General features: G+C 44.5%; 3 protein-coding genes and 1 long non-coding RNA gene across 4 annotated transcripts in view; 3 read left to right on the top strand and 1 right to left on the bottom strand.

The window, feature by feature from the left end:
- The first annotated feature begins 23 nt into the window (after positions 1-23).
- Positions 24-3,226, top strand: LOC133169260 (tryptophan--tRNA ligase, cytoplasmic). The gene is made up of 11 exons (XM_061301301.1): positions 24-117; positions 390-497; positions 604-829; positions 973-1,081; positions 1,170-1,289; positions 1,352-1,534; positions 1,618-1,718; positions 1,839-1,951; positions 2,108-2,281; positions 2,382-2,522; positions 2,595-3,226. Exons 2-11 carry the CDS (start codon positions 390-392, stop codon positions 2,751-2,753), a joined length of 1,434 nt encoding a protein of 477 aa, XP_061157285.1. The 5' UTR covers positions 24-117; the 3' UTR covers positions 2,754-3,226.
- A 943-nt stretch (positions 3,227-4,169) lies between these two features.
- Positions 4,170-9,317, top strand: LOC133169264 (mitochondrial basic amino acids transporter). The gene is made up of 4 exons (XM_061301308.1): positions 4,170-4,310; positions 5,324-5,367; positions 7,055-7,138; positions 7,593-9,317. Exons 1-4 carry the CDS (start codon positions 4,277-4,279, stop codon positions 8,361-8,363), a joined length of 933 nt encoding a protein of 310 aa, XP_061157292.1. The 5' UTR covers positions 4,170-4,276; the 3' UTR covers positions 8,364-9,317.
- Positions 8,890-17,605, bottom strand: part of fancm (FA complementation group M) — a 22,309-nt gene continuing 13,593 nt past the window's right edge. Inside the window, exons 13-25 of the mRNA XM_061301298.1 lie at positions 17,277-17,438; positions 12,564-13,938; positions 12,311-12,402; positions 12,026-12,091; positions 11,867-11,956; positions 11,582-11,747; positions 11,387-11,493; positions 10,900-11,309; positions 10,723-10,813; positions 10,308-10,632; positions 9,943-10,231; positions 9,751-9,874; positions 8,890-9,664 (exon numbers count right to left, since the gene is read on the bottom strand). Coding sequence (XP_061157282.1) covers positions 9,635-9,664; positions 9,751-9,874; positions 9,943-10,231; positions 10,308-10,632; positions 10,723-10,813; positions 10,900-11,309; positions 11,387-11,493; positions 11,582-11,747; positions 11,867-11,956; positions 12,026-12,091; positions 12,311-12,402; positions 12,564-13,938; positions 17,277-17,438 — 3,327 coding nt within the window. The 3' untranslated portion in view covers positions 8,890-9,634. The remainder of the gene's footprint in view (positions 9,665-9,750; positions 9,875-9,942; positions 10,232-10,307; positions 10,633-10,722; positions 10,814-10,899; positions 11,310-11,386; positions 11,494-11,581; positions 11,748-11,866; positions 11,957-12,025; positions 12,092-12,310; positions 12,403-12,563; positions 13,939-17,276; positions 17,439-17,605) is intronic.
- LOC133169269 (uncharacterized) lies at positions 13,176-16,345 on the top strand. Its single transcript, XR_009718388.1, has 3 exons — positions 13,176-13,317; positions 13,411-13,670; positions 15,893-16,345. It is a non-coding gene; the product is annotated as an uncharacterized LOC133169269 (long non-coding RNA).

Genomic DNA, 17,605 nt, shown 5'->3' with positions numbered 1-17,605 from the left:
CTAACGGAACTATTGTTTGATTATACATTTCTCGGGAAGCATTTCATCCGAACAAGTTGCTCTTACGCTGATGCAAGTTGAATGAGTGAGCTACCAGCAGTGTAACGCAATTATACGGTATGTGCACGAATAAATTGACTTAATCTCTTTAAAACGCCCAAATATGAACTGTACGTGTATTTATTGGCACATTAATTATATTTATCGACGCAGTATATAGTGATAGTGACCTTTATCGACATATTGAGCCAAATTCAAAGCTGATAACTCATGTGGGAGTTTCCCTTTTGTCGGTGCGACAGTAATGCTACCACATTAAAGAGTCATTGTTTATTTTCAACGCATTGTAGCTGCTCTTGAGATTATTTAACGCTCCGCATTTTGTGAAGATGACAGACTGTCAAGGAGATGCGGCCAGGAGTCCAATGGATCTCTATGACCAACTGACAGCACAGGGTGAAAAAGTCAGGAGCTTAAAATCGGCTAAAGCTGAGAAGGTGGGTGCCAATAAACCCAAATATAACAAAGATTTAAATAATGAGTATATATAGCTTTGGCATTTTAATTTTCAATGATTGTAGACATTGTTAATGTCTTCTCCAGGCTGAAATTGATGCAGCGGTCCAGTTCCTACTCAAATTGAAAGTGGACTACAAACAGGTGACGGGTCAGGACTACAAAGCGGGATGTCCACCATCGGAAAATTCACTTAGCTCAGAAAATGGCTTGACGGCAGATGGCAATGCTGCTGCTGATGGTGATGATGAAGTTAACCCTTGGAGCGTCTCCACGAACAATGCGAAAGGCGTTGATTATGACAAACTCATTGGTGAGATCAAATTAGTGTCTTCTGTTGAAAGAAAAATTAGATTGTACAAAAGGGCCACACTCAAAAGAAACTAACGTCTAATAATACGGCTATGAAATGTACATTGAAAAAAGTACAAGATAATGTTGTCTTCTTTCTTTTAGTGCGCTTTGGTAGTAGTAAAATCGACCAAGAGCTGGTGGGCAGAATAGAGAAAGTGACCGGACAGAAACCTCACCGCTTTCTTCGTCGAGGAATCTTTTTTTCACACAGGTCAGTCAGTTTTAAACACTTCAATTCATCCCTTGAGGCAAAGTTGAGGAGAATCTTTTGTGAATCCTACACTGTGTTGTACTTACAGAGACATGCATCAAGTTCTGGACACGTATGAGAAGCACAAGTCGTTTTTCCTGTACACCGGCAGAGGGCCTTCGTCTCAGGCCATGCATGTTGGCCACCTCATCCCTTTTATCTTCACCAAGTGAGTTGAGCAGCATTTGAGTTGCACTTGGAAGATGAAATGAACACTGATTCTTGCTGCAGATGGCTGCAGGATGTGTTCGACATCCCTCTAGTGGTCCAAATGACGGACGATGAGAAGTACCTGTGGAAGGACCTGACGCTGGAGCAGTGCCACCAGTACGCCATGGAGAACGCCAAGGACATTATTGCGTGCGGTTTCGACGTCAACAAGACCTTCATTTTCTCTGACCTCGACTACATGGGGTTGGTAGCGAACGACAGGCAGCCATCTTGTCCCGACGTGGCATGCGTTTCTTCACTGTTGTGTTTTTCTTCTTGTACCACAGCGCGTCATCGCAGTTCTACAGGAATGTGGTGAAGATCCAAAAACATGTGACGTTCAACCAAGTCAAAGGCATCTTTGGCTTTACAGACAGCGATTGCATCGGTGAGGCAGCGGGAACAAAGAAAGCTGTTAGTGAAGATAAATGTTATTGACCTGCCTCAGAGAGATTACGTAATGACTTTTCTCAATCCATTATCATTTGTGTCTGTGTCTTCTCGCCAGGAAAAATCAGTTTCCCAGCCGTCCAGGCAGCCCCTTCCTTCAGTAACTCTTTCCCGCACATCTTCGGGGACAAAAAGGATATTCAATGTCTCATCCCTTGCGCCATAGACCAGGTCAGTGTTTGCAGCAACACTCAATAAATACAGCGGTGCTTTGAGATATGAGTAATCTGCCCTAATTTTATATATTTTTTTTAGAATTAGTCTCAAGGCACTACTGTACTTGTTTGACGAAGACATTTTGTTAAGCAATTTTGTTCACCCTCACAGGATCCCTACTTCCGAATGACCCGCGACGTGGCACCAAGGATCGGCTACCCCAAGCCAGCCCTGTTGCACTCCACTTTCTTCCCTGCCCTGCAGGGGGCGCAGACCAAGATGAGCGCCAGCGATGCCAATTCGTCCATCTTTCTCACCGACACTGCCAAACAAATCAAGAACAAGGTACAAGTGAGCTCAGTGAGATTATTCTGAGCGTGCATTTTACTCAAAAATAAATACGCTTGATTGCAGTTAAATAACTATTGATTGTGATTGCTCACAGATCAACAAGTATGCATTTTCGGGGGGGAAAGACACGATAGAAGAGCACCGAAAGTACGGCGGCAATGTCGACGTGGACGTCTCCTTCATGTACTTGACTTTCTTTTTGGAAGATGATGAAAAGCTGGAAAAGATCCGACAGGTGAGAGTTAACACGACATGGAAAAGTTTTATACTCCGTTTTCTCTGGATTTACCACGTATGTTGTGTTTAGGACTACACGAGCGGCGCTCTCTTAACCGGAGAACTGAAGAAGATTTTGATCGAAACCCTGCAGCCAATCATCACCGAGCATCAGGAGCGACGCAAGCAAATCACGGACGAGACAGTCATGCGGTTCATGACACCCCGGCCTTTAAATTTTAACATCTAGCTCGCTTGATCGAAGAATAAAAAAAAATGCATCTTGATAAAAACTCATGTCGTTAAATAGGGGAAGGGAAACCAGGGTGTGTTTTTTTTTCTGGAGAAGACATGCCTGCACTGCATCTCTTTAATTTGAATCTGAAAAAAGTTCATAAAAAATATAATACACTATTCACATAATGTTAAGGATTTTGTGCTTTGAGGTTCTATCGAATCTATAAGATATAGAAAGGTCAACGTCTTTTTTTCTGGGGCACGTAATCGCCTACGCAATAGGATTCAATTCCACAGTGTGTGTATGCCGAAGTTTGGTTTACTTTAATGGTTGCATAATGACAAAGTGAAGAAGAAAACTGCCACATCCACAATTGGTTGATGTGAAGCAACATAATTGTGGTGATAGAAATATTTATTAATTTCCTACCACTGCAAAGAAGCTGTAAATTAATATAATAAAGATGGCAGAAAGTTCTTATTTGACACAGTTGTGGTATTTTCAGAGATGAATCTGTATCCATTTTAGTTTTACTCCCGACATGCCTCACTTGCTTTTTTATTTTTTTAAAAATCAGACTTTGTTACAAGTTAAAGTTTTATTGCTCCATTTGTTTTTACAATTAAAAATATGACTTAATTGTGATATAATTGCAAGTTTACTTGTAATACTACAACTACTCGCTTGACTGTTTCATACAGGACACTTAAAAATTGCCGTCTTTATACTTTTAAATTTCTCTGCTTTGGCATAACAGACTGAGCGACTTGATTCAAAGTTCAAGCCAGGGAAGTCAGAGATCTATGCCAAAAACCTGATGACCTTTAAATATTTAGTCTAACGCCATCCCAGTGAACCATTTCCACATGAGAAAACAAAGACTGACCCAAGCAGGAACCAGAGTAGTACACTAATTATACCTGTTGCATTACATATGTATTTATAAACATGTATATTACAATGCACTTTGGCAATAAGTGTGTGTGCGTGTGTGAGCACGAGTGTTGCGTACCTATATTTGACCCCGTGCCTAATATTTCACCGCGTACAGTGTCCTGATGACGTCCGCCGTGATAACATTGTTGATTCTACCCCGACGCCTGTGATTCGAAGCCGGGCGGACGTGGCGGCAGCAGCCAATGCGAGCGAGGGGCGGCCGATGCGGGCCAGGGGAGTTGTCTTGCTCTCAGACCTACGATTGGGCCATCTTAAAAAGGGCAAACACGCGTCCGCGTTCCCAGTGCCCGCCTTCTCCTCCCCTTGAGATACAGAAATAGAAAAGGTTTAGTCGGCAGCAAAATAAAACATTTCTTCCACGTTATTATCCCCGTACGCCTTTTTTTTTTCTAGCGTGGCTCCGGCATCATCACGACGCCGACGGGGACAGAGCTAGTTTAGCCGGAGGAGGGTGGGCTACTCGTCTGTCAATTGCTCGCGTTCACCCGGAAACGCGTTTCGTGGCGAAAGTAAAATCCGTGCATTAGATTCAACGTCGACTTAGCGTGACAAATCGAACAAGTTGGACATTCGAGGGAATGGCACTCGACTTCGCCGCGGGCTGCGTGGGAGGTAAGAAAGAAAGCGGTGCCGCTGTGCAGGTGGCCGGTCGGCTAGCCAAAGCGTGGCACTGCCGCTAGCCTGCCACGCGAGCCAGGTCAACAGGTTTATGCTAACCGTGCTAGCTTTGCTTTACTCCTATAATCAGAAACGTTCTCTCATGTGGAGAGACGATATTAAACCATGATCAAATATTAGATCGATTGTGTAGTAATTCCATGAACGTTACGTGGGGGTGACTCATCGGATTACATTCCAAGACTATCACTCAACGGGAGTGGCTCCTCCGATTTATTACGCCTTTATTTTGGTGTATCATGTTATTATTATTATTGAGTGAATACAGTACGGCCACTCTATGACTGCACTTAAGTAAAAAACAGACATCGGGGGAAATCTATGAGTATTTTTCTACTTTTGCTTTAACATTTTAATGCCGATGAAATGAATCCTTGCAATTCGCAGTTTGGCAATCTCAGAATTGGGAGATTAAAACAAACACGCACAAACTTGCAGTTTTTGCGCTCTGATCAAATCAATCATCTGTTAGCAATTGTGCACACACACACACACACACACAAAGTTGGAATGCCCTAAGGCAGGGGTGTCAAACTCCTTTTTGTCACGGGCCGCATCGTTGTCATAGTTTCCCTCAGGGGGCCATTATGACTGTCAACGTCTTCTATATACAGTATAGGCTTCAACACAAAATTATGAATAACTAGTTTTAAAAGCAGAGACTAGTAAAAACGGTTCAAATATTTTAAAAAGACGAATGGTAATGAAAATTGCAAGCAATAGCTTTTTTTTTTTTTGTAATTTTAGTAACGACACAAAGTTAATGCAAAATATGTCTTCGCGGGCCACATAAAATAATATGGCGGGCCATATCTGGGCCCCCGGGCCTTGAGTTTGATACGGATGTCCTAATGCATCAGATCAGGATATACCCCAGAGGGAATTGATGTGTAATAAATACGGATAGATAAAACAATATTAAATCGTTTTTTAAATTGTGTTTCCAGGCGCTGCTGGTGTTTTGGTTGGACATCCGTTCGACACAGTGAAGGTGGGTGTGTCATCTGTAGCTTAAAGCCACGTTGTCCTTTAAGGCTGGTTTGTCATGTGTACAGTGTACACAGTCATGTGGATGTACTGTACAGTAAACACCCAAAAAGTATGTGAGCATGTACTGACAGCTTCAATGTTTAAAATAATTTCCAAAGCATACAGATTGTGTTGAGTCAATAGTAAAGATATACATTTAGTCCTTGTGTATTTACTGCTACTGTGCTCGTAGCAAGAAAGAAGCCAAAACAGGGCTGGGGTGATTAATTCATTTGTTTATTACGATTAATTTGTCGGGACGATTTAGTGGCAAGTGTTCTTTGAAGCGCATCTCTGCTGTGTATTGCTCTGACTAAAGCCTCTTTTCCATTCTACCAGTTTCCGCCCTGTGTGGTTGTTCTGTTTTCTCTGTAGGTTATAAGAAAGATATCAAAATATTTGTCAGTCTCTGTTAAGAGATTGAAGAAACTTGGTGAAATCAGGGCATGTATTTTTATTTTTTTTTCTCCCCGACTTTGTAACTTGGACTTCCCTGTTTGTTTCATTCCAGTGACTTTTATTTTCCTGATCAGAGTTCTGAGAACTCAGACTTTCTGCTTTTCTGGAATGTCTTGACAGGCCCAAATTGCCAAACGACGGTGCCAAAGAAGTATTTTGTAGCCATGGCTTTGACTTAAGTACAAACATCTGAAAGAAAGTTTAGCCTGCATATTTTACAGTTGTGTGATTGTTTTTGTGACTCGACTTTGAGTGCAATGAGGAAACGAAAGTCAAGCCAGCGCAAGGGTGACTTTGGGACAGAAACAAAAGTTACATTCCTGTTTAATGTGACTGGATGACATGGCAGCATCTGCGTGCCTGGTGTTTGGCGCTCTTGTGTACTTTGCTGTCAATATGTGTGCTTGGCGGAGTGCTGGTGGAGGGCAGGGGCTGTCTTTAACAGCAACAGTGTCACTGTGTTGTAGATGAGAGAGAGAAATAAACAACCTTTCGACGGAATTGGGACCTAGTAAGTAAAGTCCGGGTCTTTCTTTCTCTCCCTCTATGTCAGGGGTGTCCAAACTTTTTCCTTCGAGGGTCGCACACTGAAAAACAATGAATGCCACGTTGGCTTTGGATTAAACCTTTTTTTTTTTTTGTGCTTCTGAAATTTTTATTTGTGTTACTTAAATAAATGTTATTACTGTTTGGTTGTAAAACCAATTCTCTTGCAGCATTGCACACATTAAGAAAATTCAATTTCAACACACAGATTTGTCAACCAACTACAGTACGCGAGAATGGCGACCACCGGTTGACAAAAACAACACCTGCAGCTTACATTCACATGTAAAATTTAGTCGACGATTAACCGATCGGATAATTTAAAAAAACAAAAACATTTGATCGCTTGCAACCCAAATCATGCCATTTTTAGTATTTGCGAGGGCCACTAATACCTCCCGGGCCGTAGTTTGGACACCCCTGCTCTTTGTCCTGTCTTAAGCTGTACACAACTTCTAAAAAAAAAAAAAACACACACACACACACACACACTTACACGCGCGCACACACAAATCCTCATTTTGCACGTATGCGTAACTATATTCAGTATTTTTTTATGCCTGCTTGTTTTCCCTTTAGAACTTTTACATTGTGATGTTATGACATCACGATTGTGACGCTAACACAAGTCTGTTGGTTCTCAGGTGCGGCTTCAGGTTCAAAATGCAGACAAGCCTCTCTACCGCGGCACATATCACTGCTTCCAGTCCATCGTGCGCCAGGAGTCGGTAAGCTTAACTCAAAAGAATGTCGCCGCAGCCCTTGACTCTGCCTCCTAGTCCACCCTGACAATCAAGGAGTCCGGTTACACTGGGACGAGCCACGTCAGAGAGCACGCTGGAGACATTCAGTGTGAAAGGGTGTTGAGATTCTTCCTTTACCACTGGAACCTCATTTCTCAGAAGTCTAAATTAAGTCTTACAAGTCACGCTGGGTTCAAAGCGCCACGTGGAGTCAGCTCAACTCGTATACATTTGACAACGTTAAGCCCACAGAGGTGGTTTTTATACTCTGTGCATCACTGTGTTGTGCTGAAAAAATTTTTTTGAAGTGGGACTAGATGTATTAAAAACAAGAGTTATTATTTTTGGGAGTTTTGGTTGCTATCAATGTTGGGTAGTACAGATGTTCTTACCAGGTTGAGACGACCTTGAATGTCAACCGGCTGCCATTGTTCCACAGACGTTGGGTCTGTACAAAGGCCTGGGCTCTCCCATGATGGGCCTGACCTTCATCAACGCCATCGTGTTCGGCGTGCAGGGCAACGCCATGCGCAAGTTGGGCCACGACACGCCGCTCAACCAGTTCCTGGCGGGCGCCTCGGCGGGCGCCATCCAATGCGTCATCTGCTGCCCCATGGAGCTGGCCAAAACTCGCATGCAGATGCAAGGCACTGGGGAGAAGAAATCCAAAAGGAAGGTATACAAGAACTCTCTGGACTGCCTGCTGAGGATCTACAACAAGGAAGGCATTCGGGGCATCAACCGCGGCATGGTGACCACGCTCATCCGCGAGACCCCCGGCTTCGGCGTCTACTTCCTGGCGTACGACGTGCTGACACGCCGCCTGAGCTGCGAGCCGGAGGACCCCTACCTGATCCCCAAGCTGCTGTTCGCCGGCGGCATGTCCGGCATCGCCTCCTGGATCTCCACCTACCCCGTGGACGTCATCAAGTCCCGGCTGCAGGCGGACGGCGTGGGCGGCGTCCACCGCTACGACGGCATCATCGACTGCGTGCGGCAGAGCGTTCGCAAGGAGGGCTGGAGGGTGTTCACGCGCGGTCTCACCTCCACGCTGCTCCGGGCCTTCCCGGTCAACGCCACCACCTTTGCCACCGTGACTCTCTTCCTGCTTTACATGCGCAAGGACGACGAGTGCGTCCTGACGGGTCCCGAGCCGCACGCGGCGCCCATGCCGCCGTTGCAGCCGCAGACCCAGGCCAGCAGCATCTGAGCTCAGCCGCGCTAAGCAGAAAAGTGATTGTAGCTGCATATCAGACAGGCATTATATTTAAGAATGATCCATTAGTCAGATAAAACTGCACTTGTACATATATACAGTAGTCTGTTTTTGTATACTTCATTTTCTACGGTCATTAAAGGAGAGCTAACAGACGTTACAGCAGTACACCGTAAATAGGTTGAAATGCTGCTTTGTCCTACCTTTGCTGGTAAATCTTCAACTAGCTGTCTACACGACACTTTGGTTCATTTTTCTTAATGGTTACCAGAGGTGGATCACTCGAGGCAAACCTAAGTTTAAGCATTGAGACTCCCACCTCCGACAATCATGGAAAACCTGTCACACTTGCTGTACATACATGTAAATATTACATTTGTCTCTTGAGCTCTCAGCGGTGTCATTTTCGGTGTCTTTCACATTTTACTCCATTCCTCAACTTGAACCTCCCAGGACAACATAGTTAAATTGTTAGAAATAAGTGACTCGGTTTCAGACTGAAACAGAAAACAGGAAGATGTTAGTGATGCAGTCACATAAAAAAAAAAAGAAAAAAAAAAAAGCTGACCGTCCGATAACAGTAAAGTCCATTTTCTGTGACCATTTTTTTTCAGTGTACCTGACCATACCAAATGATCACCGTCCCACCACAGTGAATTAGAAACCAAATGGCCGATGCAGAGAATGTGTATGTAATGCTGGTTTTGAATGTCTCCAAAAATAAATACAAATCTGCTTGGACCCAAAACTATTACAAAACATTTATCAAAGCAGTGTGATGAATGTGTTAAATTAAGCACATATCTGTGAAAGTATGACCTATTTTGGTACTCTTCTCTCACTAGATTATTTATGCCCGTTTTGAATCCAAATTCTGTTACAATGTCGTTTGTGCTGAAATCCTGTCATCTGTTTGATTATCAATAAAAGGCACATGGCCTTATTGAATGTTTTTTTTTTTTTTGTTCGTTCATGTGCTTACGATACACCCTCAAAGAAAACCAAAACCACACAAAAAAAAATAAAAATACATTACATACATATGGTACACTAGATAGTTTTTGTAAAACATATACTTTTTTTTATTAATGTACTGAAATTTACATTCGGATAGCTGTAAACATAATCATCCATATTTTTGTCCAGACAAAATATCCTTGTGCCAAATGTTGACTTCCTTTCAGCACAAGCTGCTCCCAACATTTTAAAAATAAATAGAACGCACGTTACTCTACATGGGTGGGTTTGTGCAAATGTTCTGAGCTTTATCCGGTTGAAGCTCGAGGTGCAAAAACCTGATCAGTTTTAGAGCAAAAAGCAGCAGCTGTAACAATATAAATATGACACCTTTCGGCAATCAGATCCTGATGGTGTGCGTTACCGTCTCCCGGGACGTTCCCGCTTGGTCCACGAGGAAGGAATCGCAGCTGTAGCGCAGGAAGCGATAGATCTCCTCGGCCCTCGCTCTACTCATGCCGCCTTCGTGCTCCAGGCTTTCCACTGAGCTGCACAACCGAACACGGGAAAATTGAGACACACCTCACGAGTGCTAGCGGGAGGCTAATCAGTTTACCTATTGACGAGCTGGGCCACGGATCCGAAGCGGCGGCTCATGTTGAGAGCGTGGACGTAATTGACGGAGGGCAGGCTTAAGTAGAACTGCAGGTCCTGCCGCCCGCTCAGCTCCGAGGAGGGCAGAGCGACGGCATGCCCCTTGCGCTGTTCCAGTCGCACCAGCTCGACCAGCAAGGCGGCGCTCTGTTGGGGGCCGTCGCTCCACAGCAACCGCACGCCGGTCCGTACCAAGGCCGACAGGGTACTGTCGAAGCAGCGCGTGCGCTGGAAGGAACGGGTCGTCTCACCTGGAACACAAACATTGTTGTACGTTTTCCCAAAAGATAAGTGGTGTGAAACCAAAACTACACTCATGGGGCTGACCTGGCTTGATTCTGTCCTTCTCCACAATCAAACAAATGCGCTCAAAGTGCTCCTGCACGCTGTTCAATCTTTCGGCCAGTCGCTTGCGGTTTTGGAGGGACGCTAGATCCGACTGGCCGTGCCTCTCCACGGCCATGCGGGCGCTGACGACAAAGTAGTTACCGTCCAGAGAGCACACGTGGACGGTGGCGCTGTGATGCTGCCGTAAGCTGGTCACGAGTTCCACACTGCCGCTGAGGCAGCGACTGTCCACCAGGATGCAGATCGGAGTCTCTGTGATGGACGGACCGGCCCTGACAGGATCTGGGATGGTGGATGGAGGCTCCTGGATGTATAGTGTAGTTTACGTTAATGTATTTGTCTATTGATGCCACATGATTGCAGCAAAGGACCACTTTTTTTTTTTTTTTTTAACCTGAGGCTGTTTGGACGCATCAAGTGACTTTGACGTTTCAAAGTCCAGCTGGTCAGAAAGGGTATGTTGGTTTTCTATCCTCTGGCGACCCCTGCAGGAGAAACCAAGCATTACATGATTTGCTAATGTAGTGTTTTGTTGCCTCTGGTGATTTAACCACTGTTCTCCAAAAGTTACCTCTCTTGTTGCCGTTCTTCCCTCTGTCCCGGGCTAACCTTGGATATGGTTGAAGAAGTCAAAGAGGAGGACTTCCGTTGTGGCAAATGTTTTATAAGCTTGGGTGGTTCCGAACCATCTACCCCTTCTTCCTCCTCGCTTGAATCTACCAAGCGCAGAACACGGCCACGCTTGCTCCTCGGCTCCGCCCGACATCCGGCCACGCTCGTCGAAGCGCCGGTGTTTGCTCTGGCTTTGTGCAAAAAGACACGGCGCCGCGTGGCGTATTGCCTCCTCCCGTCCACGTACGAGTCCTCCGGCATCAGCTCCACGGCTTCCTCAGAGCTCTCCTCTTCCTCCTCCTCCTCCTCTTCCTCTTGGCTTCCCACCACAAAACTATCTTCTTTGTAGGTTTCGTCCTGCTCGGGCACCTGGGAACAAAATCTTATAGTCACGCGTCTCTCCTATTTGATGTCATTATAATACACAGTCGAGTATGCCGTAGTACCTGGGAGAAGATGTCTGGGTTATGAAGATTTTTGTAGGACATTTTATACCTTCCACCGACAATTGGGCTTTGCACAGACTTCAAGTATATCCCGCGCATTTCAGAGTCTGATGGAAAAGAGACGAGAGTGTCAGAAGGGATGCGCAAAAGTATTAAGGCAACGAAAGTATTTAGTCAGTAAACATGCCACTCTACCATTTAGTCCCTGAGACAAGTGCGTATTGTCCACCACAAAGCCATCGAGAGAGCGGTTCTGCTCTCTTCCGTCATCCTCGTCGGACGAAACCACCGCGCCCTCCTCGTCCTCCGACAGCACCGCTTCTTCATCCAGGAACTCACGTCCCTTTTGACATTTGTTGCGCTTTGAGCGAAACACAAACAATGCCAGGGTCGACACAGCTATTAATTATAAAGATGGCATTTAAGAAGCAAAAGGTGACATTTGAAGGTTGCTTCTTATTCCACAAAAGTGAGTAAAACCTTGGTGTTGATTTGCTGGATTGGCCGTATCGCTCGTTTGCATGCGGGCGCACGCTCGCTCTGGAAATCGTCGTCATCGTCGGCTTCAGACTGGAGAGACGGGTGACAAAAGGGTTGAATGCATTGACATCGTGGCATGACGAACAAAGATTATCTCACTATGTTTAATGCCGTCACACGTTTCTTCCTCACAAGTGGCGAGTCTGCATCAGCCACGATGTTGGACTAGTAGAAGACAAAAAAAAATACACATTGAGGACACGTAAATTAAAAGCCATCAATAGTACCTGCTCTGCCGTAACATTCTGACCACTGAGTTATCCAATATGCCGGTTGCCATGACAACTGGATGTTTCTCAACTCATTGCGTTCTGCTTCTTTGCACCTATTTTGAACCACATTTACCGATTGAATGAAGTTGTGTGCGTGCGTGCGTTTTCTCACCGCTGCCTCTGGCGACGACAAAGGATTGACCTTGTTGCCTTGTCTTCTCTTGTGGACAACAACGTCATCATCGCTGTCTAAAATGCACTCCGCTAAAAGAAAAAAGAACATCTGTACATCGACAAAAATAGAAGCTTTCAACCACAACCGCCACATCATGTAATAGGGATCATATACAGGGAATATAAAAAGTCTACACACCCCTGGCAATTGTATCTGGAAACGTCCAAGCCTTTAGCATAAATAAACAAACCTCGATGGGCGTCAGAATCGTCCTTTGGTTCGACTGCTGAAGTTGGGCCATCTTCTGGTCGTTTTCGTTTCAGACTCCTGCGAAAGAGACGAACGGCGCGAGGCCCAGCAGAACCCGATGACACCGCCGGGCCCACCGCTGTGGACGTCAACGGCGACGCGAGATGAGTAGTTTTCCTCTCTGAGAGCATCTGAGGTGTAGGGAACTTGGTGTGGGATGAAGGTGCAGCAGGCCTGTGAAAGCTGTAAGGTGTTGACGAATGGATGTTTACACATGGCGAGGCCTCCTGCAAGGAAGCTGGAGGTCGTGGAAAGCTGGTGTTCAATGGCATGGCGTCTTCTTCCTCCTCTGAGTCCTCCAGGGAATAGCCAAGGTCAAAATTGACAGGAAAGTCCAAGCTGTCAGACAACTCTACACTTTTTGACACCACTGTCTGTTTAATTCCTGTGTCACATGTCTCCAAGGGAACCTCTGCGCTGGTAGCGATGTCCTCCACACTGGGCGAGGTCCGAGATGTGTCATGATTTTTGGGGGGGTGGATGTCTGCGATAGTCATCTGCAGGAAGGCTTCATCGTCACCAAACAGGTCCATGCTGTCATCTAGGTGGTCTTCCCACGCAGCCTGCTCATTTGTTTTCGAGTCCGCGTTTGTTTCCTCTCCTGCGCTCTGCTCGTCTTTTTTAGCTTCATTGGCGCCACCATCCTCAAAGACCTCATCCCAGGTTGGACTACTGACAGACTTCAGTTGCTTCCGGTATTCTTCCTCATCTCCCGGAGGAACGTTAATATCTGACCCCGCGTTATCAGAATGACTCACCATGACTTCATCATCTTCATCGACATCCAGGGCGAAGCTGACGTGGAACGGCTGAGGAGGATCGGGATGAGGAGGGCGGATCGAGTCCACCGTGAGCGTGTCTAAATCCGCGGAAGGCGGCGGGGATCGGGACAGGAGCTCGGCAACGTTGTCCCGGATGGCGTTTAGGTTCTGGTCTCTTCCCGGGATGACAGAAGCGGAAGGCCAGGAATCCCATTTGGGGAGATAGAACATGGCCTGAAGTTCAGCATCTTCATCATCCTGATTGATTAGCACCTCCTCAGCCTTAGGTGAATCATTTTGTTTGTCATCTTCAACAATGAGGACCGGCTCCTCGTTGATTAACTGAGGTGCAACTGACGGATCAACACGAGGCTTTAGTTTCTCGACTATCGTTTGTGCATTCTTCTCTTCTTTGTTCCTTTCTTGGCGTTCCAAAGCAGCCACTGATTTCCTCTTAGTCTTGGAGCAGGTGTTTTTCTGAATCTTTTTTCGACGGCCGTCTGTGTCAGCTTTGTTGAGGTGAGATAATAACTCCTTCTCGTAAGCGCAGTCGCCCTGCGGAGAAGCAAACGTGAATACAGTCAACCTCTGGACTTTTTGGCCACGCTGACAATCCATCTACTTTATTAGTACGTGCGCTATCTCCATAACGATCAAACTAGGAAGCAGGTGAAGCCGCACACAAGATCGGACTGAAATGACTTCTTTCTTTACATAAGGCCGCCGTTTCCGTGTTGTTGACTCGGATTTTATAAATCTGACGGGGTTATTGCCAAAAATCTGTCAGTCAAAGCACTCCACCTGGAAGCAATGTGTTGGAAGTGGCACCCTCCCCAGAGGCAGCAGGGCGCCCATCGACTGACAAAGAGTAGGAGGAAGCTGCCCGTCGTGAGGACAGAGCAAAATCAAAAGGTGGCCTTGGAAATGCGAGGTTGTGATGGTCAAAAGGTTGACGTTATCAATTCTAAAACCAGTAAACGTCAACCGTGGCTTACTTCCTGTTTGGATTGATGTCCTCAATGAATTTTGCTAGGTGTTTCCCCAATTGAGATAGCAAAAGGGCGTAATTAAAAGACTATGGGCAGTAATTGTACAGAGGTATCTTTTTGCTTTTGTAATGCCCATCCTCTGGAAAGTTGTACATGCCAGAACTAATAATCCAAGATTAAATCCCCGCCCACTGAAGAATTTTAACAACTCTCAGTTGGTGATGCTTGTGTAACCCGGTAATTACAGAAACCGCACAACATACCACATCGCACTTACCACACCTTTAACTCGATTGCATCATTTTGATGAATTTCTACCACTTGCAGTCTAAATTAATACATTTTTCGGTGCTGGTATGTTGTAAAATGGAGTGGCCGATCTATGAATAGAAATAACAATTATCACAAACACACAATGACCTAAATAAATTAATTGATGGTCAGAATACTTTCTTTGTTTTGCTTTTTAGAGAAATGGGGCTGGAATCTGTTTAACGAGAACGTAAACCGGCATCTTTTAATGGCAGTGCTTGTGTAACGCTCTAATTACACAAACCGCACAACATACCACGTCGGATTTATCACACCTTTAACTCGATTGCATCATTTTGATGGATTTTCTACCACTTGCAGTCTAAATTAATACATTTTTCGGTGCTGGTATGTTGTAAAATGGAGTGGCCGATCTATGAATATAAATAACAATTATCACAAACACACAATGAGCTAAATAAATTAATTGATGGTCAGAATACTTTCTTTGTTTTGCTTTTTAGAGAAATGGGGCTGAAATAAGTTTAACGAGAACGTAAACCGGCATCTTTTAATGGCGGTGATAACACACTGTAAAATTGTTGGAAAGTTGTTAGAATTGCTAATTATGAGAGTAAATTTAAATTGGATGGAAATTAAATTCGAATTATTGAAAAATCAAACATTGCTTTTGAATTGTGGTTCAGGAAAAACAAAAACAAACGAAAAATGAAACAGGTCCTGAAGGGGAAACCAGTCTAGGAAAGACTAGAAATATTTCTTCCGATAAAGACATGTTTAAGCAAGGTGTGTCTTCTGATAATTGTCGTCAAACTTGTAAGCAGTCGGTCATAAAGTAATCACTGTGCTGTTGGAAACACAGTAGTAAACAAAACCGGAGGAAGTGGGGACGAGTTGTTAGACATAAGCATGTGAAAGGTGAAGGCTCCAGGAGCATCTCCAAGACACATCTGATTTCCAATGGCTAATTTCTAAGAATTGTATATAATTTAAAATTATTAGTAGTATTAATTATTATTATTGTTATTGTTGTTATCTGAACATCAACAATCGTGTGAGTGTGCTAAAAGTAATCACTTAATTGCCTCAATTCATGTTAACAACAAAATAACTTTATAATGATCTTAACACAATACAATTAAATGCTCATTTTAAAATGTCATTCTTTCAAATTGCTAATCAGAAAATCTCAATTCTCTCAAATTCCTGAGCTTTTTCCATCTCCTTCTCTTCTCATCCCAATCTAGTTTACAAAAGCCTGACCCAGATCCAGCTTCCTGGATTTATGTAACGCTTCGGAGGATTGCATAACCACAAGCGAGGAGGCCCGTCTGCCTGAACGACCTGCGTCTCCTCATCACAAAGAAGAGCGCGACAGCGGGTTGAGGAAAGCAGCGTGCGCTATTTGCTTCTTGGCCCGGGCCAGACAGAAAATGACTGGAAAAACAACTTCTGGAAGCTTTCAAAGAGCGAGGCAGCAAAGTGTGTCAGCGGGATTTAAAGTGGGCAAATCAGAAAAGTTGGAACATTTTGGACACGCAATAGTGTTTCTGGAGCAAAAGGTCAGAAGGCCTTGCAAACTCCAGCTGTGGAAGTAAGCCACGGTTATCTTTGCTGGGGATATTTTTTATTAATCACAGTTAAACACAAAGCAAAATAGAATAAATATTCAGGAAATGATCATTTCCTTTAAATGAAAATGACCTGCTTTTTTCGATTCTACTCCCCAAATCCCACAAACGGAACAATTCACAACTGTGTGCCTTTATAGTTTTCCTCATAAAATGATGGCCTAAATGGAAGTGTGCCACTTTCCCCAGACACTCCTAACCGTTTTGTTTGGACAGGTGGGGCTACCTTGCTTCAATCCCTTGTTTAGACAAGACTCGCCATGGGAACAAAAAAAAGTGGGCTTTATCATAATCCCTGACCCGATTTCTGGAATTCGGACCGATCCAGCCGATTTAACGATGGCCCGATCTTCTGGACTGTTATGTTACTGCAATTGGAGATACTCGAGGTGCTTGAACAAACATCGGGTGGGGCGAGTAACAAAGCAGCCGTGTGGTTAAATCCGATGTGGAATTTCAGGACCGAGCTATTATCAAGGATTCAAGTATGCCGCGAGTGTCATGTAAGACGATAACAATGTGATGACAAGTTTTTAGCAGTACCTCTGATGACCACACATGCCTTTTAGCACACGAGTAAAAGCAACTAATTGTCCAAAAAAACATAAGTTTGTTTACTTGAATGGGGGGGGGGGGGGGGTAAAAAAAAACAAATGACTCATTATTACCATTTGAATCAAGATGTGGAAAAAACACAGAACCCATTTGTCAAGCCAAGAATTTGCCTTCCAGGTCAGAAGAATGACCCAAATTTAACCCGTACGCTCTGAGGGAACTCAGCTGACGCGTTTCAAAAAAGTTTGTGTTTATGAAAGAAAAAAAAAAAAAAGATATATAAATACTATCGCAACTCTGCTCTACCCCCAGCTTACTTACACAAGTTGATTTTGTAAGACAAATATTTGATTCTCCATGCCTCAATGTCACAAGATGGATTTATAAAACAGTCACGAGATCGAATGTTTTATTGTTTGAAGGACTATTTCACGCAACAACCCACCTCGTTTTCCTCCCGCATGCTGTCGACGAGCTGCATCACTTTTGTGAAATGCTGGCAGCGCAGGGAGTGATCGACCACATGGGTTGGAAATGCTCGATGTTGCCAGTGCCGCCATTCCGAAAGGGAAAGCTCTCTCCCAGGCGCGTCTCTGGCTGCGTCCTCCTTTGAAATATAAAATTGGTATTATTGTATGTCTACATGTGTTGCTCCACAGTTTGTGTTCAAATGCTTATTACGCTGCAACACCGATGCCTGTTGTTGGCGGCGTCTAATGCTCGCCTCCTAAATTTTTGCTTCCAGACAAAAACACGTCAAGTTGGGTTACTCAC

The sequence above is a fragment of the Syngnathus typhle genome, linkage group LG16 (genome assembly GCF_033458585.1).
Source record: "Syngnathus typhle isolate RoL2023-S1 ecotype Sweden linkage group LG16, RoL_Styp_1.0, whole genome shotgun sequence".
Classification (NCBI taxonomy): domain Eukaryota; kingdom Metazoa; phylum Chordata; class Actinopteri; order Syngnathiformes; family Syngnathidae; genus Syngnathus; species Syngnathus typhle.
This window is presented reverse-complemented; position numbering and strand designations above follow the sequence as displayed.

What these genes read in the sequence shown, in the direction of transcription:
- LOC133169260 (XM_061301301.1), top strand. Translation starts at nt 390, where the DNA reads ATGACAGACTGTCAAGGAGATGCGGCCAGGAGTCCAATGGATCTCTAT. An exon ending in AATCGGCTAAAGCTGAGAAG is followed by an intron (nt 498 to 603) that starts GTGGGTGCCAAT and finishes TGTCTTCTCCAG; the next exon opens with GCTGAAATTGATGCAGCGGT. An exon ending in CCAAACAAATCAAGAACAAG is followed by an intron (nt 2,282 to 2,381) that starts GTACAAGTGAGC and finishes GATTGCTCACAG; the next exon opens with ATCAACAAGTATGCATTTTC.
- LOC133169264 (XM_061301308.1), top strand. Translation starts at nt 4,277, where the DNA reads ATGGCACTCGACTTCGCCGCGGGCTGCGTGGGAG. An exon ending in CGCCGCGGGCTGCGTGGGAG is followed by an intron (nt 4,311 to 5,323) that starts GTAAGAAAGAAA and finishes TTGTGTTTCCAG; the next exon opens with GCGCTGCTGGTGTTTTGGTT. An exon ending in CCATCGTGCGCCAGGAGTCG is followed by an intron (nt 7,139 to 7,592) that starts GTAAGCTTAACT and finishes ATTGTTCCACAG; the next exon opens with ACGTTGGGTCTGTACAAAGG.